The sequence below is a fragment of the Neolamprologus multifasciatus genome, chromosome 17, assembly GCF_963576455.1.
Source record: "Neolamprologus multifasciatus chromosome 17, fNeoMul1.2, whole genome shotgun sequence".
NCBI lineage: Eukaryota > Metazoa > Chordata > Actinopteri > Cichliformes > Cichlidae > Neolamprologus > Neolamprologus multifasciatus.
In genome coordinates this window covers 29,031,231-29,053,452 of record NC_140455.1, presented here as the reverse complement: position 1 = coordinate 29,053,452, position 22,222 = coordinate 29,031,231, and the positions used below count along the sequence as shown (strand labels likewise).

The 22,222-nt window shown below is 40.4% G+C and overlaps 2 protein-coding genes across 6 annotated transcripts in view; one reads left to right on the top strand and one right to left on the bottom strand.

Annotated features, from left to right (window-relative positions):
- Nucleotides 1-4,167, top strand: part of LOC146499583 (protein PHTF2) — a 51,534-nt gene extending 47,367 nt beyond the window's left edge. For all 4 annotated transcript variants that reach the window (XM_085136948.1, XM_085136945.1, XM_085136946.1 and 1 more), the window contains 4 exons: nt 118-273; nt 413-508; nt 609-734; nt 2,625-4,167. In XM_085136948.1, the coding sequence (XP_084993074.1) occupies nt 118-273; nt 413-508; nt 609-734; nt 2,625-2,645 (399 nt within the window). In that variant the 3' untranslated portion in view covers nt 2,646-4,167. The remainder of the gene's footprint in view (nt 1-117; nt 274-412; nt 509-608; nt 735-2,624) is intronic.
- A 644-nt stretch (nt 4,168-4,811) lies between these two features.
- Nucleotides 4,812-22,222, bottom strand: part of adipor2 (adiponectin receptor 2) — a 30,619-nt gene continuing 13,208 nt past the window's right edge. Inside the window, exons 1-8 of one of the 2 annotated variants that reach the window (XM_085136960.1) lie at nt 16,777-17,290; nt 15,264-16,728; nt 11,947-12,123; nt 11,040-11,211; nt 10,150-10,336; nt 9,881-10,068; nt 9,192-9,385; nt 4,812-9,094 (exon numbers count right to left, since the gene is read on the bottom strand). In XM_085136960.1, coding sequence (XP_084993086.1) covers nt 8,966-9,094; nt 9,192-9,385; nt 9,881-10,068; nt 10,150-10,336; nt 11,040-11,211; nt 11,947-12,123; nt 15,264-15,281 — 1,065 coding nt within the window. In that variant the 5' untranslated portion in view covers nt 15,282-16,728; nt 16,777-17,290 and the 3' untranslated portion in view covers nt 4,812-8,965. Of the gene's footprint in view, nt 9,095-9,191; nt 9,386-9,880; nt 10,069-10,149; nt 10,337-11,039; nt 11,212-11,946; nt 12,124-15,263; nt 16,729-16,776; nt 17,291-21,521; nt 21,869-22,222 lie in introns of those variants that run through there. The other variant, XM_085136959.1, reaches the window with a different exon arrangement.

Below are 22,222 nucleotides of genomic sequence, written 5' to 3'. Positions count from 1 at the left end.
TTGTTACAAATGTGGTGTTTCATATAGATTAAAAAAAATGTAATTACAGTATCAGCAAGTCTGTGTTTTATTTTTGGTTTTAGAAACTGAACAGTGTGTTTATCGCTCTTCCTCCAGTTGCTCCATGTCCATGAAACATTCCTGGACTGTCACTATAACTGGGAGCTGGTGATCTGGTGCTCCAGTCTGACTCTGTTCCTGCTCCGGTTCGTCACTCTGGGCTCGGAGACCAGCAAGAAGTATAGCAACACCTCCATCCTGCTCACTGAACAGGTACAGACACACACACACACACACACACACACACACACACACACACACACACACACACACACACACACACACACACAATATACAAGTATGATCAGTGTCGTGTCCAAACTCTGACCCTGATCTACTGCGTTTCTCACAGATTAACCTGTATCTGAAGATGGAGAAGAAGCCAAACAAGAAGGAGGAGCTGACACTGGTCAACAATGTTTTAAAACTGGCAACCAAACTACTCAAGGTACACACGCTGTCTCAATATCCTTTCTTGTTGGTCGTCTGGCACCAGCTGCCCCTGCTTTTACAATCGGACTCTTTTTTTTTCCTTTCCTTTTCTCCAGGAGTTGGATACTCCGTTCAGGTTGTACGGTTTGACGATGAACCCTCTGCTCTACAACATCACCCAGGTGGTCATCCTGTCTGCTGTGTCAGGAGTCATATCTGACCTGTTAGGATTTAACCTGAAGGTAATTTTATGCGTGAACGCTCTTTAGTCACATGTATCTGTTCATGTCTGTCCTGTGGTGGACCCCCCCCCCCCCCCCCCCCCCCCCCCCCCCCAAAAAAAAACAAAAAAAAAAAACCCTGTCCTTTGAGGAAGTAAAACAGTAAAGGTGCAAAACAGACAATGTGGACTGAAAATCCAAAAATGAATTTTCAAGATTTGTTGGGTGTCATAATCTTGCAGTGTAAATCAAATCCCTGGAAGATGAGTTTGTGATGGAGAAGTACGTGTGCTAAATTCTGACCTATGAGGGAGCAGGTGAGCACAAATTTAAAGTCAAAGGCAGTCGTAGACAGGCTTTCTTTGCATTAGCTGGTTCAACAAAAATCTGAAATCCAGGCAGAGATGACGGGTGTCACAGCAGCGTTTCTAATGGAGGCAGCTCAGGACGAGCTCGTGTAACAGGGGGTGCTTGCCGTGTGATTTCACTAATCTTCCTCACAAAAATGGATTAATTGCTGCCTACTTTAGAGATATTATCACAGAAACAGGTGACAGATATTCACAAAAGACAGGCTATAAAAATTCTAATTGTAAAACCCAATGATGCTGCAAATAAGAGATCTGTGTTGTAGAAAATGTTAATTCATAATTTAATATTTGTTTTTTCAGTGGCTCTTAGTGCTGCCATTGGTCTGTCGCATATTAGAGCTGATGGATTTAAACACTGGTGCATTCAGGACTGACCGTGTCTCAAAACCTAATGGCAGAGATGTTGAAATCATGTTAGTTTCTACCCAAATTAAAGCAAAATTGACTCTTTTCTATTCTGTGTTATATATTAGCTGTGGTAGCAGATCATGATTAGGCATGAAAACATGTGCATGGCCAGCTGAATGCACGAAAAGTTCCTGTGATCATGCATTTTTGCATTTTTCACTGCTGTAACTTCACAGCCTCCTGTGATACTAGTGAGACACAGCTGATCCAGGGTTCTTTTGCAAAATGTTTTCCTTCAGAAAAATCTATATTGCAGAAAATCTATATTGCACTTACAGCTTAGTGTAAAGAACCAGTGAAGTTGAAGGCAGTTCTAAATGTAAAAGAAAGTCCAGCTCAGTATTAGCAGGGCGTACAGTACTGTGCAAAAGTGTTTCGCCATGTTGGAAAAACACTTTAGCTGAATCTACAAAAATGATAAAGATAACAGTTTGATATGCTTTTTTTAAACCAACAAGGTGATTCTTAAAGCACGATTAGATGAAAATCTGGCAAATTTCAACAAGAGGACAAAAGAAGGGCAGTTATGGATTGGCCTCTACAGAAGCCAGAGCCCAACTTGACAGAGAGCGGAACAAAATGCTGTCAACATCCAAAGAAGAGCTTCGAATGTCCTCGAGAAACATGGAGAACTATTCCTGGACACCGCTTAAAGAAATTAGAAGAAAGCTGCCTAAGAGAGTTCAGGTTGTGTTGAGGAATAAATGTCACACAAATGTAGACTTTCAAGCTCATTAGAATTGTAGAAACTCTGTTTTTGCCTTTGCCTGTTTTCCGTATTTCCATGCATGTTTGCACATTTCAATAAACTGTTCCACCCATTTCCCCAGCAAACTATAAAAAATGAAGACTTTTGCACACTACTGTAAGTTACCGTGGTGATCGAGGCAGGTTTAAATAAAATAGATTTACCTGGCTTCATACTATTGGGTACAGTTTCCAGTATTTAGCAGAGATATAAACGAAGTAGACCAAATGTCTAATAAGCTGACACCTAATCTGGCTCCTCCTGCAGCACTGTTGATTTTACCTTTGATACCTTTCCTGCGTTTTGTTGTTAGACTGTAGCTGCTCATTGGCTGAATTCTCCGATTTGAGTGTCTGACATGTGCTCGTTTGTTCCCGGTCACAGCTGTGGAAGATCAAATCATGACAGTGGACTGAGAAACGGCGTCGACACTTCACTCTCACTGACTGGCTGAATGCTCGTCTGATTGGCCCGACCCACCAAGAGACCGAGCCTCAGCTTCGACATATCAGAGTGCTTTGACCTTCAACGTTTCCACTTTGTGCAATTCACAGACTATTTATTTACCCATTCAGTGTTTATACCTAGGCTTTATTTGAATTCTAGTTTCTTTCATGTTTTTGTGTTTTGTGACACAATGTTCGGTTTTTACCTGTCAACAAAAGTGTTATGAGTGTTTCCCCTAGGTTACCGCTTTGGAGGGGAGACTTCTCGCTTGTTTGTTTTTTTTTCCTCCCCCCCTGCTCTAAAGCAAATCTCCCCTGTCGTTTTAGACGGATCAAGACTTGTAGGGATGCTTTTTGCATTTACACACATGAAGTTGGCTTCAACAGGAGTAACGTTATCTTCACAAACAAACAAAAACACAGTAGTGTGCTCCCCTGCCCACATTATTTTTTTTTCCTCTTGCCCCCCCAAGTTGTTGGTAGGGGGAACGCTGTGTGAACATAAATTATTATTAAGTGATGGTTGAGGTTCTCAGCTCGATCTGCAGCTTTTCATTTTAACTCATTTGCAGGCAAAAATATTTTATTGTATTTTTTCCTTTTTTTTTGCTTAAACTGAATGTTATTTATATGTTGAGTTTCAAAACAAAACAGATTTTAAAAAAGCAAACGTTAGTCCAGTGGTTTTATTCAAACAAACTGAGTTCGTCAAACATTTTTTAATTTTATTACAAACAAATACTGAAGGTGTAACATGTTCTTTAAGATAGAGTAAATGCTCCACACGGACACCTTTAGATCAAGCTGCTAACTGGTTTGGTGAAGAAATTTGCTGGTGTCTTGCACCTGTTCACACTCAAGCCACATGCAAATATCTCTTAAGGGAAGTTAACGGTTCCATTCTCCAGGTATTTAAAAGCAAAACAAAACTAGAGAGCAGTTGACATTTACCAAAACCAAAAGGAACAGAAGCGACACGGCCGCAGACGTGTGAACAGAAAGAAGGCTGAACATGTCTACAATTATTCTTCACTATTAGACGGCATGACCTGAAGCAAGACCCCTTTCAATTTTTGCTCGAGTTTAATATTACGAGCCGCATCAGTGGTTTCAGGAGCATTTCCAGCAATACGCGAGTAGATGGTAACACTTCCCTCAGAGAGCTGACACAGCATCTACTGTGTCCATTAAATTTGCAGGTAAACTGGTTTCAAAGGGCTCGACGGTGTCGCCTGTCAGCTTTCTTTGTTCAGAACACATGCAAAGCCACGTGTGGCTATTTCCCAAAAGGTCACATGAGAAACAGACTGTCGTGGAGGGCTGCACCAATAAACTGAACTCAAGTGTCTGCTCAATATTTTCTCTCTTTAAGCTGCAATTGATAAGAGTAGATGTTACAATTAGGCAATAAAAATGTGAAATGGGGATAGTAGAAAGGCCAACATTTTATTGTTATTTGATTTCAACATTCCCCAAAACTGTGAAAATAAGTCTAAAGTTATACAAAGTGCTACTGCTACTTTGCTGGTAGTTTAATGGAGCTTTTCAGTTCTTGTTTCTTGTTCATTGAGAGAGATCCAGTCGGTTTTGGGCCTAAACAAGTGCATTAAAGTCAGAGTCAGTATCTGATATTTATTTATTTTAACACTTTGCCCAGACTGAGCCACCTGGCAGCTGTGTGGTAGCTATGTCACCATCTTCAGTCTCACGCTCCTCTGAAAGTAGATCAAACCATTTTAGTTGCAACATCAACAAAATTAACTGACAGAAATTCCACTTTCAGTTCTGGGTTCATTTCAGTCATTTAATGTTGCATCTGCTTTTAGAGAACGACAGCAGTTGTTAGACCCCATCAGCTCGAGCCTATCCAAGCATGCGTTGCTGCCCCATTTTCTACTGTTTTCCTTCCGTTCTTTTACGGACAAAAATTAGTAACTAGTCTCTAGACTATGAGACGACACGTCTCATCCAGGGACAAAGAGGAAAAGTCAAATCTGTCCTCTTTGTTTTTCCAACCGAAGCTCTAGACTTCCTGCAGTGTCCTCAGTCCATCTTATTACGGTTCAGCTAGAGAGGGGCACATTCTCCACCAAACATTGACTCTTATTGTTTACTTTTTTGGGGGGGCGATATCTTACAAAATCGCAACGCTGGTCTTGACTGCTCCATCCCTGAATGTGTAGATTTGTAAAAAGTCAAGTTCTTGTATTTCTCTTTATGATTAGTCTTGTAATAGCGATTCAAACATACCAAATGACCACACAGCTTTACCTCTGACTTAAGTTCATATTTAGACAATGATAAATAGCCACATCTCATAAAACATAATTTTATTACCACTGTATTTAGTTGCACACACATGAGTAAAAAAAATTTTAATTATCATGGGCCACCAATGGTCAAATAATGCCCACATCTGCTCTAATGTATCTTCCACCCGCTAACGTGTCGATTAACAATAGCCAGTAGATGCATCGATTCATCTCTAAGTTGAGGAAAGCTCACCTTGGGCCCCGTCAATAGCTGCATCCTTTGTGGATGCCCTTTAAATACACAGACATGACTGGACCGACAAAGATTTTTGGTAAATCTCAGACTGAAGTTTTCATGTTAAAATGTGAACTGATAACTGCAACTTCTCTGGATACTTCATATAACAGCATAAAAATAGGTTGCCAAAATGTAACGTGTGTCCAACAGCTCGTTAAGCAGCGCACCTGCATAGCAGATGGTTTCATTATCGACTCCCAGTCCCAGATCAAACAGTTTCAGCTGTCCTAGCATGAAGAACACAATCCCCAAAAAGCAAAATGTTGGATAAATGAAACGGAAACTCACACTGGAGATCTCTGCCTCTCCCTTCACTCCACCAGGTCAAATCTCAATTAGAAGTTCATTCAGATAATAAAACTGAACCCTAAATAAAGGTGTTCACAATCCACTCAGATATTTTATAAACTGACTGGACTTCACATAAAATGCTGTTGAACGCTCAGAGCTCCTTTAGACGTTGGTGTACACGAAACTTCGGTGAAGTCTTTCTTGTGTCTGAGTGTGAACAAAGACATGCACTTTAAAAACACGTTCTCAATGGAAGAAAAGTTACTTTGTATCAACAATTTTTTTTACACCACTCTGTGTGATACAGTTTGTGTGTGTCTGGTGTTATAGCGAATGCTAGTTCAGCGTGTGTACTGATGATTTGTGTGAATTAAATCCGAAACGGTACGTGAAGTAATGATGCCCACGGAAAAGAAACAAATGGTTGCCTCGGTTCACTGGAACAAGCTTCATTCATAAAAATGCGAGCATAATCATCTTCAGTGTGTTTGAGGAGGAAGACCAAAGTGCTTTTAATTTAACTGTTGTTTTTCTCTGCTGGTTAAAGAATGTATTTATAGCGTTCTGGTTTTAAGAATATTTCCTTTTTGTTCTTTCATCATTTATTTGTACAGGATGTTTGTTCCTCACCCTCTTTAGAAAAGGCATGCTCGACTGTTTTTGTTTTTTAGCAACGAGACTTTTGAATCGTGTATATGAGAGTGAATCTGAGGAAAGGACTGTGTTATGATGCTGTTTTCCAAAAGTCTAAATATTTACTGTTTTTCTTGTGAACTGGTCTTTCAATAAGATCTGTTTTTATATGAATAATTAAAAAAATGGATGTTAAATCCTTTATTCTTTTGTTGTTTAACTGTTTGTGTTATCCTTTTCCTTCAGTTGTTTAAATATTTATAGTTGCACTTGATCAACTGCTTCTTATGGCAAAAATATCTAATCAATCAAACAGATCGGTCATCTCTGAATGTTTCCAGAAATTACAAGGAAAAAAACTGCCTAAGAGTTCAGATGGTGTTGAAGAATAAAGGTGCTCATACCAAATATTCACCTTCAAGCTTGTCAATTCCATTTTTGCCTTAATGTTGCCGTGTATGTGTGCACGTTTCAAGAAATCACAGCACCCATTTCCTATTTTCCTACCAAAATATAGAGAAATGATGGATCCATCAAGACTTTTGCACTTTTATACTTAAAACGCATTTTAAACACACATTAAATTTAAAATATAAGGAAAATTATTCATAAGAAAAAATTTCTTATGAATGTCTGACTGACAGACTGAGCAAGCTGGATAGCATAGTGGTAAGACTACACGCCTCTAGAGACTGTGTCTCAAGTTCAATTCCCACATGCCGGCATCTCTGTCCAGTAAGGTGTCAGCAAAGCCTGTATCAGGTGATAGGACGTTGTTGAATGCCACTACACAAGGAAGCCCAGAGGAGAGGGTTACATTAGCATTTACTTTGTATTGACATGTATGGAATCTTTCATACCCAACACCCAAGTGTGGGTAGAAGGATTGTAAATCATCTACAACCTAATATTTTAAAACTTAGAACTCAGCTGCAGCTTGAGTAAAGTGTTAACTAACAGGAAACAAGGAGGTTATGTGATGCAATCTCAGTGTTGTGTATATAATAACACCTCCAAGACAAAGTGACTGCTTCAAAAACCTTTTTATTAGAACAATACAGCAGATATAAAGGTCTATTGCAATCAAACACTTCCACCAGAGCGAACTGTGTGCTTCAGACAGTATGCCCTCCCCGAGAGAAATAATTTAATATAAACTAGAGAAAAGAAAAAGAAACAGAAAAAAAAATGGAGATGAAAACAAAAAAATTCTTCTTGCGATGCAAAGACGATCGATCAACTTTCTTTTTACTTGCACACCTAAAAGTTTACACATCCCCAGAAACACAAGCTCACAAGTGTTTTATTGTGCAAGTTGTAAGATTTTGGTATAAACTTGAAAGTTCATCTCGTGTTAATTAATCATGAGCCCTTTAAGTCGGAACGTTTGGAGGGAGGAACGTTTTGGCCCTCGCCAAACGAAACGAAACAATGAAGCAAACAAAAGAAAAGAAACACGTAAAATTAAAGCTTGAAATGCAATAACAGCAGTGAACAAACAAAAATGCAATCCAGAAAGAAAGAAAGAAAGAAAATTGTTTTAATTTTAGTTTTAAATATTTGTGGTCTGTGGACATGAATCTCATCAAGAATCATGTAGGAGGAGCAGAAACTAATGATTCCAGTTTTACCTAATTCTGGGGCTGTGTTTACAAAAATATTGTGAAAAGTATCATTTATGCGTTTCAATAAATCATTTAAGGAAATATTAGAAAAAATAAACATATAGTGGTGGAGCAAAAATAAGCTTTAGGTTGAATTCAATCAGAGAAAGAAGATGCTACATATTTAGATAACTCATGAATATATAATCATAGTTTTTGATGTTAAGACGAAATCCGTGTTGCTCGCCGTTTGTAAGGTTTTCACACCTGTAAGTGACTCCCATGTCGCCACTGGAGACGGCGTACTATGTTTTGATAGGATTTGGATGTTGCGCCAATAAATTTTCTCTAAAACCTCCCCCACCTCGTGTCCTTACGCAAAAAAAGTTACTTGAAGCGCCTCCCACCGAACACTGGAACAAGCGTAGAATTGACACCTCTCCCCCTCGGCTCTAATTGGTTTACCACTCATCATATTTATTCTTGCCATCATTTTTTGTCATTTTTTAAATATATATTTCTTACAAATCTATAACCCAAAGTTTAGAAATCTTATTTACATGGAAAAGTTGTTATTTTTGTTTGGTTTTTGTTGTTTTTTTAAATTTTAAAAGTGACTATTAACCCTTTTGTCCGCATTTGCAAAGCTTCACAATGAGAGAAAGAATCAATTTGGCACTCAATTCTTTTTCCCCCCCCCCCATACTTTCATTTGTTTGCATCCTCTAAAGAGGCAACTTGGAAAACAGCATTCAGCAAAAAAGAAAAAAAAGTAGTAAAAAAAACCAAAACCAAAAAAAATGTTTGGTTTTTTTTCCTTTTTAAAGCATGAATCACGCTTCTGCTGGAAACCAAACCATTAATCCAAGAAGAGAACGTAGGGAGGTTTGAATCTCCTCCCGGACAAAAGGATTACTTCCTGGAAAGAGTCTCAGAAACTGCTTTTATAAAACACGCTGTCACAGAAGTGGTTTTATAGTCAAAGCAAACGGAGCCAGAGGAAATGGGGACAGACAGGCAGACAGAGTTGGATTTAATCGCGTCCTATGAGAAGGACAAGCCACTTCGGTCTTCAGTTTGGGGGTGAAGTGAGTGTGTATGTGTCTGTTCGTGTATATCTGTGGATATAAGAACCGGTGCCTGACACAGTTTTCACTGTGTCAGTAAATGATGAAAGGGTCAGTGTATGTTTGTATGTGTGTTAGAGATTGCCATCCTCAGTGCAGCCTCCTCCTGCCGTGAAGCGAAACTCCTGCAGGTTGGAGACGCCGTGGAAGTGAACGAAAGCCCCGGCGACCACCAAGATGTGGAACAACTGATGGGAGTGAAACTGCAGAGGGAAAGAAGGACAAAAACAGCAGGACATAAGAATCACGGTGAAGAGTTTCTAATCCAAGCATGTTTTCTTACCGGCGACAGACACTCACCCAGATGTCACACTTGCCGGGGAAGAACCTCTCGGGGATTCGGGCGGCGTACAGACAGGCTCCGGTGATGTAGAGCGTGGCCATGAGGAACAGCCAGCCCATCTGGCCAATGGTGGTCGCCTTGATCAGACCCTCACTGATGACAAAGTGCAGGGTGGGAACCACGCCACTCAGACCAAGGCCCACAAACACGCCTGAACAAAGAACGGACACAAAGTGAATACACGAGTGAGCAGATATAGCAAGGGCCGCTTTAAGAACATCGACTGTCAACCAACTTAAACCTGTAATAACAGATTTTTTGACTCATGGATTATTAGATTAGACACCTACCAACCAAGCAAGTAACACCAATCTTAATTTTTTTACTGAAAAGAATTTAACCGGTGTTGAGATTGATCTCTATGGGTAATCTAGCTTCCTTCCACAGACGCTCTTAGCTACAACAGCTGCCATAGACTCCAGCTGTCCCTTATTTTAAATTAAAATGCTTTTATATATTTTTAAATATTTTTACACCAAATCAATCAGGGTTACGTTGAGGCAAAACTTGTTGACACTTGCTAAGTGTCACACCTTAGCAGCGAAATATGCAGTTTATGGACCAAATATGGTGTCCTCTATTGTAAATAACAGGCCTGAAGCCACATGACCACAAACCCAACCCATCCTCACTTATCCCAATCTACCTGCTCTGACTCCTCTGTACTGTGGAGTAGCAAAGAAGTCGCACTGTGATACGGTGATGGCAGCCAGTCCTAGTACACAGACCACTATCAGGTAGATGAAGCAGGGCTGAGGGGAGCAGTAGAAGGAATAATACAACCAGGGGACGAAGGAGCCCATGATCAGGAAGGCGATCCCACTGTAGTCCAACCTGGAGACACAACAACATCGTGAGCTTACTGCTGAAGAAAAGACGTCCCCAATACAGCATGAAGACTGAGACATTTCTTACTTGGAGAAGACTCTGGACACGCCCTCAGAGTGGCAGTAGACTGTGTGGAAGAGCCAGGAGAATGAAAGGCAGAGGATGGCTCCCAGAAAAAACATCCCGATCACCACCTTCTCTTGGACCGGAGCCACAAAAGACATGTTGGGTCTGAACATGTACATCAGGCCCAGACAGAGGAAAAACAAACAGCCTGCAGAGAGATGAGATGACAGGGTAAGATGGATATCAGTGATATTAAAATGAAAAAGTATCAGGACTCACAATTTCTCCACTACAATGATGCTGAGGTGCACACTCTCACACGCCACAAGGTGGCAGCAGAGAGAAGAACAAAACGTGTTTATAGAGGTGTAGAAGGAAGGATAAAATAAAGAGTTTTAAAAACCTGGGATCAACTACAACTACAACTTCCACTCAAGCAGAAAAATAACACACTGGATTTCCTGGACCCGTCTACTGACAGCAGCCGCTTGGCTTTCGACACACACGTTTTTATGCAACATAACAAGTTAGCCGGTTTGCACAAGGTTCTCTGTTACCTAATGAAGTCTGGATAAATATGCAGATTAGCTGAAGAATAAAATAAGGAGTGGAGTAATACATTTCAGAAATAGACACAGGAAAAAACAATCCCACTCCTGTAATTCCCAGCCGTTAACCCTAATCCTGTTCTCGTGGTGTGTGTGCATGTGTGCTCCAGTACATCTGCCCTCTCATCAAATGTCTCAACATTTTTGCAGAGACAATTTAAGATTAGGATTAAAGGTTAAAATGAAGAATACAGAAAGTTAAAGATGCACAAAAGTATTGAGTTTTAGAAAAGTCTCTCAGTGTGTGTGTGTGTGTGTGTGTGTGAGTGTGTGTCTGTCTGTCTGTCTGTCTGTCTGTCTTACCTAGCAGGTGTGTCCAGATGTTTCCCGTCTCTGTGTGGATTCTAAAGATGCTCTTGAAGCAGGCGCGAAACGAAGGCATGGGAGGCCTGTGGCCGTGAAGCAGGAAGTCGTTGTCCTTCAGCCAATCGGGGAGTACATCGTGAGGAATGACGCGCCACCGACCCTCCCACATCTGATTGGTTAATAAGTGAAAAAGAGAAAAACATCTACATCATGATCTGGTATGAATGGAAAACTGCTGCAGTTTACTGGACTGGAGTGCAGATCAGGAGTGTCAAATGACAACTATTATGTAAATAAATAAACTGACTCCACCAATTTACATACAGCTATTTTTAGTTACAGGACACTCGTCCAGGCTGTGCTGTTTCAAAAGCACACACTCTAATTCTTATAGTCGCGTGAGTATTTTTATTTCGACACAGTGACGCGTCTTTACATCACAGTGTCGTAACTGTTTGCATCTGTATGTATCAAGAACCACATCTGAAGAGCTTCCTGCAGCGTAACAGTGCTGGCCTTTTTTAGCTTTATGCTCATAAACTGCACTTTAAAATTACTGAACTCTTTTTTTTAAACTCTCCGTCTTTTGAAACACATTCTGTATAAGCGATTAAAAAAACCCAAAAAAACCCCGAAGCAAACACAGAACTCTACCGTAGCCGTTTTTATGGGTTTATTGCTGTCGTTTACTATGTGGCTTTATTGAGTGTTGTTATAAAACCTCCTCAGTAAAGCAAACATACCCCAAGGGAGGAGTACCTAATTTAGTGGGCGGTGGAATTAAAAGGTGGAGCGCTCCCTAACAATCTTTTCAGATAAGTTAAGACGAGTTAAGACGAGGGTCTGAAGTGTGTTTGTGAGTGTGGGGGGGTTGGGTTGTTTTTTTTGTTTTGTTTTTTTTCACCTTGTGTACAAACTCCTCCATCCTCTCCATGGCGTGGTGTGCTTGCAGGAGTGGAGTCATTCCCATGAAGCCTTCATCACCGTTCCTCTCATCCTCCTCCTCCTCCGTTTCCTCCTCTTTTCTTCCTCTGTCATCCTCTTCGCTTACCCTTTTCTTGTCGTCGCACTCTGGGACGCTCTGCAAAGAAACACACACACACTTAGTCGAAAAGGACCAGCTGTTTTCTGACACCTTTACCATGAACCTGCTCTGGCTGCACGCTACCCAGTTCAAACATGTGGGAGCTATCATCAATCTAAGCTTGTGCAGTCCTCCTCTCACGTGCACACAGACTGTACAATGTGATCATACACTGAGGATATTTAAGACCACTTTCATCTGAAGCTAACTGTAGCAAATTAGAGTGTTTGTTTTTTTGTTTTTTGTTTTTTTTACCAGTGAACAGCTTTTTAATTAAATATTTTAAGTTTCTTATTTTCTAAAAGTTGTAACTCTCCTTTAGTTGTCTTGTTCAAATCTTATATACATGAGTGGCTTCATGTGCAACACTTCAGTCAATGTCAAACTCATAACTGCAATGTGTTTAAATGTGCTATGTTAAAAAAAATATATATTTTTTTAATATAGCACCTTTTGTGCAAGTATTGCAGTTCAAGGTATATAATTATTAATATACAATAAAATATAAAATATTGTAGTGGTAAGTAAAAATCCAGATGAATAAACCAGCAATAAAAGCTAATATTAGTTCAAACAAAGTAAATAAAAACAGGGTTTCGACACTTCCAGCTGCTCTCAGACTCAAACAGCTGAAAGCCGCCTTGCAGATTTGTGCCCGTGCAGCTGAGGCGCCGCGCTGATTCATACGCTGTCAGCACGCGAGACAAGTCCACTGAAGCAAGACAATGAAGTGTTTAAAAATAAGCCAAAATGTAAAATAAACTGACCTCCCTTTAATCTACTTCACTATTCAAACCAGGAAACATAACAACTTATTTACATTCATAAATTTACAACTCGAGAATTGAGCTCCATCGTTTTTCTTTTCGTTCTACCTTTAACGCTGTTACTGACAACTCCTCAGGCAGTCCGTGCAAAGCTTTTAAACTGTCCCATATCCCAGCATGTGGTGCACTAAAACTATAAGAGAATACGCGCATGCAAAAATACACATTTTATCATCCCTATCTGACTGCATACACAACCAAATCAGATTAACAAAACTGTAAAAGGAAGAAAATTAAAGCTATTATGTAAAGAAAACAAAACCATTTCATTATTAAATCGCTGCAGTCCCTGTTTGTCTGAGCTATCATTTATAAATAGAGGCTTAAACAGACAGTGTGAATTCAATCCAACACAATAGCTGTCACCGCTGGGTAGTCTGTGGCAGAATTAATATGGCTAGCGCTTTGTGATAAATACAGAGTCATTCATCATTACTGACACGCAAACAAACAGTCGCACACAGTTAAGCGCTCGCCGACACACCGATGATGTGTGCGGATTCAGGTGGAAAAGCTGATAAGTATTAAGGCCACACATGCATCAAAACACATACACTGATGATTATTGTTATTTTTTATTCCTCTTAACAAGCCACAGATTTATTTATGTTTAATAGGGGATGATTAGAAATGGCATCCCTCTTGTTCTTTTTAATACTCCAGAGGAGCAGGAAAAGGCCAAGTGAGGAAATTAGGGAAAAAGTGGCGAGACAGAGAGGGACACGAGAACAAGTGGGCTGCAGAAAGAGGGAGAATGAGAGTCCTGTTTTATATATAATGCATGACTAACCCCGTTTTTAAAGACCCACCAGCAAAATACACTGCAACAGCAAGGTCTCTGCTCGTGCACGTGTGCCTACTGACCATGACATGCCGTTTAGGAACTGAAAGTGAACGTCTCCGAAGTTTATTTTTCCTTGCATCTGTGTGCACACAGTGTTTAACCACACATGAGAACAAATCAGAGGCCGCAAAAATGCAAGGAAGGGACAAAAGCACCGAGCTTCCATCACACCAGAGGGCAATATTTTCATAAATCTGCTGTTTCACCTAACGTTGATTCTCGGTGTACTTGTGTGCAAATGACCCAGTGCACTATGTCAGCAGAGGGTATCTGGGTGACTGCCAAACAGTCACGTGTGCCCTCCGGTCTTTGCATCTCTCATGGATAACCTCTCATGTGTGTCCATACATGCAAGTAATACAGGTGTGGCCTTAACTTCAGGTGCTGCCAGTCTGGTTGTGGATTGTGAGATTCTTGAGTAACTCTGTGTGTGCACACGTGTCTGTGCACAGCAGGAACAACAGCATGTCCTCTAAGGTCAGGATTATGCTCGGTTGCAGATGCACAGACGGACGAGTAGCTGTTCTTGCGATATTATATCCTTGTCGGCTTTTGAGACACGTGTGGTGCTCTTCGCTGATGTAGAAAGTGTATGAAACATAAGCAGCACAGCATCTACTGCAGTTATCAATACAACTACTGTCATCTCATGACCCGACTAAAATCCCCAATTAGTTTTGGATGCAAAGCGCACAGTTTATTTATAATTTATCCTAGCAACAAGCTACTCGCCTAACCTGTCTTGCTGTAATTTGAATCCACGTGAATATCAGAATAAAATTATGCTAACATCATGTGAAAACAAGACTGAATCTTGTGGCTGAGTTTTATCAACAAAACTTCACCAAACAATCAATATGTATGACAACGCTGAAGCCCTGAAGTAACGCCTGCACATAACACCGTGGGACGTGTTTGTCAGAAAAATAGTGATTTCGTAGAACTGACCTCATTTTTAACACTTTTTTTTTTAATAAACCAAAACTAGCCTCTTGTAAAATAATCAGAAAAGAAAACTGCAAGTTGCAGACCAAGTATGTTAAGACATTAGCAGGTAAAAAGTTCTAAGATGTGCATGAGTGGAATAGTATTCAAGTATATGGCCACCAGCTAAAAATAATAGGACATGCACTGTGACAAGTCACAGTCCCATACTTGCTTTATAAAACATGCCTCGTTCAGCTAGTCACACCCATTAATACAAGCACTTTTTCTATGCTCTAGTGCTTTCTATCCAACATCCACACATTCACACTTCGATGGGTGCATCAGAGAGCAACTTGGGTTACTATCTTGCCCAAGGATATTCTGCATACAGACTGGAGCAGCCAGAGATCGAACCACGAACCTTCCGATTAGTAGACAACCTGCTCTGAGCTACAGTATGTTAGCTTAGTAAACTTTTTTCCCCTACACAAAAGGTATGATTACAAATAATAAATGACTGAAAAGGCCGTTTCTGTTACCTGGTGTGAAGCTGACATTTTGGAGGCTGTTTTCACACGACTGTAGACGTGTCGTATTAAAATCTGCAAAAACAGCTGTTAAATCCTGCCAGAGTGCTTTCCTGCTCTGATCGTGAGAAGCGGGTTTAATATGGGTATTCTGTATCTGGTAGTCTGGTAGCAGCTTTCGTCTTTCTCTGCCACGTAAAAGCTGATGAAAGAGGCTGATTGCAAAGAGGAAGCTATGGGTGTCTGCGCATATTCTCAGGAAGAAAAATACAGAGAAACTGAAAATGACCGACTGCCAGTGATGCAGGCACAGAAACTTTTTTTTGCCTTTCTTGTGAAACATCAGTTCATTTGAAATCAGCCACAGTGCTGAGGTTTAGCAGCAGGCGACGCAAATAGCCGAGCTGCCAGCTGCTCAGCTGAAGCTGCTGTAATCAGACCTAAAAACTGAGAGGACAGGAGGAGGTCTGTCACAGCGAAGCAGGACAGTTTTCCTGGAACTCTGGGCTACCCCTCACACACTTGTACTTACATTCAGAGATAAACACGCCTGAAAGCCTGAACATGTGACTCAGCTGCATGGTTGTCAACAAGGTATTATGGCAGAGGTTACAGAGTCAGATTTCGCTCTGTATAGGAGAGAGTGCATGTGTGTCTACTGATATGATCCCATCTATCCAAAAAGCATTCATTCTTATCTCGGTGAGGTCACCATGCACCAGCTCATCGTGTATGAGTAACAACACAGTCCGGAGGTCAGCGAGGCCCAGATCGTTGCTCGTCTGGCACAGTCACGTGTATTTTGTGTAAACGTGTCACAGTTGGTGTCACTTCTTTGAACACTTCTCCTCTCCATTTTTTGGGGGGTGGAAAACAAATTCCTGCAGGACAGTTGGGAGCCTCTTCCCAAACACTGAATAAAAAGAATTGATAGCATGTTCAACTTGCAGCCCAAAGCTGAAACGGACTTATTCATATGGCTCATTCTTCCTGCCCAACAGTCCAAAACTCAAAGATTAGCCGGAAACAGCAAACACAGTGTTCACATTTGCAAAGCTAAGCCTGGTACATGTGTTTACTGAAAATAGAAATACCACAAATATACATATATTTTTTTATCTCATATTGTAGCAAAATGCATCTGTGTCTGACACACAAGGTAAATAACCTTATCAGTGCAGTGCAGGCACGCTGAGTTTCAACAGCTTTGTTAAGTGATGGGATGTTTTAATGCCTTAAGTCAGTGGTTCCCAAACTTTTTTTGCTAGGCCCCCCTTTGTTTTACAAGAAAAATGTTCGTGCCCCCCTCTTCTGGCGCGCGCACGCACAAACACATCCTCCAACCACACACACCCATATTTTGCTCCATTGTGGTTTATTTCACGTCCGCATCTACATGGGTATTTTTGAAAACGCAGCTGTTTCGTCCACACGTAAACGGCGTTTCGAATCACCGAAAACTGAGATTTTTTAAAAACTCCTTTTTTTCCGTTTCCGTGTGGACGAGGAATACAGAGTTCGTCACGCAATGTCAAAGCTATGTGCCTTTTTTCACGTCACGCTGTGCGCATGTTATTGTTTACATGAGATGAATTGCAGACTGGCAGATAGAGACAAAATACTGTTAATCTGACTATCTTCAGTTTTTAAACGCTTACATATACACACGCAGTTACTGTCCCTCCATTTACAAAGGCAGAGGCGTCACGGTGTGATTATTTTACGTGCAGTTGTTTTTTTTTTTCATGTATAATAATATTCAACATTGCTATCAATACATTTTTCAAAAAATGCCTCTCTGTGCAAAATGGGTTTAAAAACAAACAGCTGTGGGATACTGTTTGTCGTGATTTGGAGAGCCCAGCGCTGCTCCTGACGCAGGGAAAATCAATTATGCAGGGGAGACCTACCTCGGCACTTGTGCAGGTGAAACCAAAGGGAAAATATGCTTCACCATATTTTCTAGTCTTTGGCTTAGAATGAAGTTGGTTTGGAAACATATTCAGTGATGCCTCATCTCCTGCTTTGCGTTTCTGTGGGCGCCTCGTACTTGCAATGTCCAAGCGTTTTGTCCCCCCCCCCCCCCTTTCATACTGCGCCCCCCCCTGGGGCCCCACACTTTGGGAAGGTCTGCCTTAAGCCATTTTAATTATTCTTTTTTAACGTGGCAGTAGTTTAAGAGTGAAATAAAAAGGTTATATATTCTGTTGTGATTTCAATTTATCAGTCTGTTATAACATGGCATGATTAAAGTGGGAGTGGTTGTTCATTTTGGATGTGTTACATTTTTTAAAGACTAAACAAAGAGATGAAGGGATTGCACAGTTATTTATTGCAAGAACGTTTGTGAAAATGAATCAAAATGTGCTGTATCTGGGATCTCTTAAGATACTGAATAAAACCTAAAAAAGAAAGAAAGAAAAATGAATGTCAGAGCATGACAGCAGAAAGACTCGCAACACTTTTCCTCTGAGCACGAGCTAAGAAGTTGGTCTTGGATGATATATAGACACAAGAAGAGGAAATCCCTCAAGGTATCGGTCTGCTCAAGATTAAATGAGGCTGTTTTTCTTAAAAGTCCCAAAACAGCAATATTGCCCAATGCCTCACACGCTCACACACACAAAAAGAAACATATAATCAGCTCCCCGCAGGCTCATTAACTACTCTATATGTATACCTGACTAATGACTTTCTCCTGACTAATGATGGCACACATGCACTTACACACACCTACATACACATACTGTGTTTGCAATGAATGATTAGCTTCTCTAGCTTGGTCAGGGGTGAGCAAAAGAGGTTCAACATCCTCCAGTGAACTTTAAACTACATGGTCCAACTGTGAGGACCAATGACACAAGAGTTTGAACTTGAACTGGTGTTGGAGGGAAGTGCTCACACTTATACACGCTAACCCTTGCACAGCACAACAGACATGTGACTCACACATGTACAGCTGGCCTCTTGGGGCAGTAAAGGTAAACACACACACACACACACACACACACACACACACACACACACACACAGTGCAGTGCTCCAGTGGTCACAAGACAAACTGTGCAAATGAACGCGAGTAGACATGAATTTGCAAGTCCAGCAACAAAGTCCTAGATTTTTATCAAGCTGTTCACAGTTAAAGGCCTTGAAGCAAGTTTTTTTTCCTTCCTTGCTTTACTGGATACAGAATGGAAGCTCTGAAAGCCTTACCAAGCTGGGAGATTTTTTAAAAGCAGGGGATTTTATTTGCTTTCTTGCTGATATTTTCACAAACAATGCTGGTGGGTTACTCCAAAATAGAAAACCCTCACTGGCCACTTTGTTCAAATACTGAATCAGCCAATCAAATGGCAGCAACTTAAGGCATTTAGGGAAACATTTAGGGAAACTTCGAAATTACATTGTTGGCATTTCAGAAACTGCTGATCAACTGGGATTTATCATCTCTAAGCTTTACAGAAATAGTCTAAAATAGATAAAAACATCCAGTGAACTGAAGTTTTCTGTGACAAAATGCCTTATTGATGTCAGAGGTCAGAGAAAAATGGCTACAACCAAAGTATGCAGAAGAAAAGATTCACATCATGGATGTGCAGCCACTGTGATGCTTTCGTGTCAACATGGACCAAAATCTCTGAGCAATGTTTCCAGCATGTGGTTGAATCTGTGTAACAAAGAGTTAAAGTGGATCTGAAGGAAAAAGGAGGCCCAACCTGGCACCGGCAAGGTATAACCAATATACTAACTGGTGACTGTAAGTGCTAATTTGTTCCCCACAATGTTTGAGGGTTTAATGAATAATGACTAAGAAGGATGCTAGAATTACTTAATGACTGTGATTGTGGATGACAGGTACAAGAAAAGGAAGTAAAAAGTGATGTTACATTAACCTGAGATGGATAAAAGTTTAAAAAAAAAAAAAAAAAAAACCCACCCTGACGAAGTGAGGATGTTTGAAGACGTCATTCGTCTGTTGCCATTTTCCTTTTACGTCGTCGTGTGTACGTGACTGACAACAAATTCCTTAGCCGTGTCTCATTCAGCGCTGTGTGTACTACATGTGTTATGAGAGTTTGTCATTATTTGTTATCTTCTGATAAACAGCTTTTTTAAAAAACAAAACAAAACAGAGGACATAATGTTGACTGAGTTTATTGGGTTCTGTGGATATTTTTGTTCCTATGTGGAATATTTTCTTATTCCTACTCAAATTACTTTCATTATCTCCATTATGGAAAACTTTAAACTGGACTGGACTCATGTAACAGATATTACCACCTTCAACATCTTAATTACTTTCAGTAAATTAAATGACCTGTAAAAACACCCATAATTTGACTTTAATGATGTTGTGTTTTTAGCCCTTACAGGCATCTTTCATGACAATCTCTAACTTTTATGTTATTTCTAAAACAGTTATGAGCACCAAATTCCCTATAACACATAGTTCATGCAAAGATAGCAGGCTGATGACTTTGGGATGTGAAACTATTGTTTCAAAATTTGTCTCTGCAACAGATGGGTGTGACCAGGAAAGCACTCAAATGCCAGAATCCCACAGGGACAAGTTCAGAACTATCAGAAAAACAGAAACGTGTAAATATTTCTGAACAGGAGATCATCTCCCTACCATAAAATCAAATGTAAATCAAACATATGAAATATATAGGTCACACTGACAAAGAAAAAAAAAAGTTTCCAGTTTCACGGCAAACAGGAAGTGTAATACCATCCCCAAAACCAAACCGCACATGCACAAACAACACATCTGAGAGAAGCTAACACCTGAGCAAAACACTTAAAAATTCAAATGTGGCCTGTGGGGTGTTAACACAGCGTGTCCCTGCTGACTGGGGCAGGGAGCCCCGATGCTGTCTCAGGTGTCTGTGTTCTATTACAGCGGGTAAAAAGGCCAAACACAAGCAGACACACAAATACTATTGTGTTTCAGCTCAGTGTCCCACTGCTGATCGTCTTTCACAGCGAACAATAGAACAGCAGCTCCGACTGTATACACACACACGCTCAGTCTGAAAAAGGACAAGTGGTGCCTCTGAGGGTGAGCGTCTGGCACATTTGTTTGATAGGTTATCTTCATATGGTGCTAAACACACTGATTTTGGTAACATTTGCTTTCCTTCCACGAAGACAACTCTATATACTACTAACAGGCTTATTTCAGGAGCTGTGAGTTTTGGGCTTATTCAATATCCACATTGCTTGAGATTTTAGAGAGGAACCAAAAGTGAACATCAGGCAGTCCCAGAGACAACCTCATCAAAATGCACTGCTAATTACTACACCCCAGAATGACTCATCATTGAGTCTGAGCAGCCTAGAAGGTGGTGAGGGTGTCAATAATAAGTTGAGGTTGGAAAAGCTGAGGAGGAGGTTCGTGATAAAAACGTGCAAAATTAAATTCTCCAGCAACTCTTTCTAAGCTGCTCAGGTATAGCAGCAGACTGCATTTGAAATTTTATACTCACAGCTTTGTCAAACTGTTAATGGCATAGATTGTGCTTTTTGTACTGGATATACTTTATGTAAAATACTTCACAACTTTTCTGTCTCCAGGAAACTTCCCACTAAGAAGAGTGTTAATGTGTTACTTCAACTCATGTTTTATGTACTGTGCTTTATTTGTTTTATTTTTAATGGTTTAATATTAAATGATTAAAGGATAATTCCCTAACAAAAGCTCACTCGCAGAACTAACAACAAAGTAGGTCCAAAATGTTCCTAAACAGTTACTGGCATTTCTAACTTTATAATGCTCATTAATAAAGAAAAGCCTCGCAGCCTTTTTATGTTAAATTAAATATGCCGTTCAATAAACTCCAAAGGACACAAACTGAGGCCAGACTATGACCAAGTGATTAACCCTCAGTGCCAATTACTGTTTTTAATCGATGTGTGTGGTGTGTGTGCTTCAAATCTACTTTGTATTTATCTACACAAGAGCCCCCAGCGAGTTTGCACTTTGCTAATAAACTGATATAAAATATAAAAGAAAATTGACATTCATTTCTTTAATTAAACTTAAAAAAAATCCTCCAGCTCATGTTTTTTTTATTTTGTTATTAGGTCAGACTGGTCAGCATCAGTTACACTATATTATACTTTCCTGTTAACAACAGCTGTTTAATTATAAACTTGAGGGTGTGTGTTTTGGTGGGATACTTTTACAGTGTAACCAGCTGACCCACATCACGCCTCACTGCTCTGAACCAACCACAGCAAATGTGTGCGTGCACGTGTGATACTTACCCCACTGTGTGAGGGGCACTCTGCGGTGCTGAGGTGGCTGGTTGAAGAACCTGAGGTGGGCAAGTCTGCTTTCTCCCGTGGACTCATGGGACCTGTAGGCGTAGACTCTGTGGTGTGTTGTGCTATGAGATTTGAAGTTCTATGTCGCAACACAAATGTTGGGCCCTCGGCCCCACTCTTCTCTCCTCCGTCCAGCTTGAAGTGCTGGACTGGCCTCCAACGAAGACTGAGGTGAACTCAGCGGGCAGCGGACAGACTCGCAGATGTTGATGAAATCTGGTTGGTGAGATGGGTGACCAACCAGGAATCCACTGAGAGGGCGGGCAGGACTGCCACTTGACTTGAGACTACATGTTTTGAGGAAGACAAAGAAACAAACAGGAAAAATCAAAGTCATTTGTTTATTCTCAAATTTAAATACATAGTCATAACATGTGATCAAAACAAATCTACTTCACAACTGTTAAAATGTCCAGGATCTTTCAAAAAAAAAAATTTTTTTCTAAGTGGGGTTTCATTTATTCAAACATAAAATACATTTTGGTGTATTAGAAGGCCAGAAATAACAGCAAAATATATGAACTTGTGCTACGAAGAGTACCACAGATTCTTTGGCAAACTAAATCTGGACCAATGATTATGTGACAAACTCCAAAGGACCATTTTAAGCAGGAAAAACCCTGAAACCACAAGTTTATAAC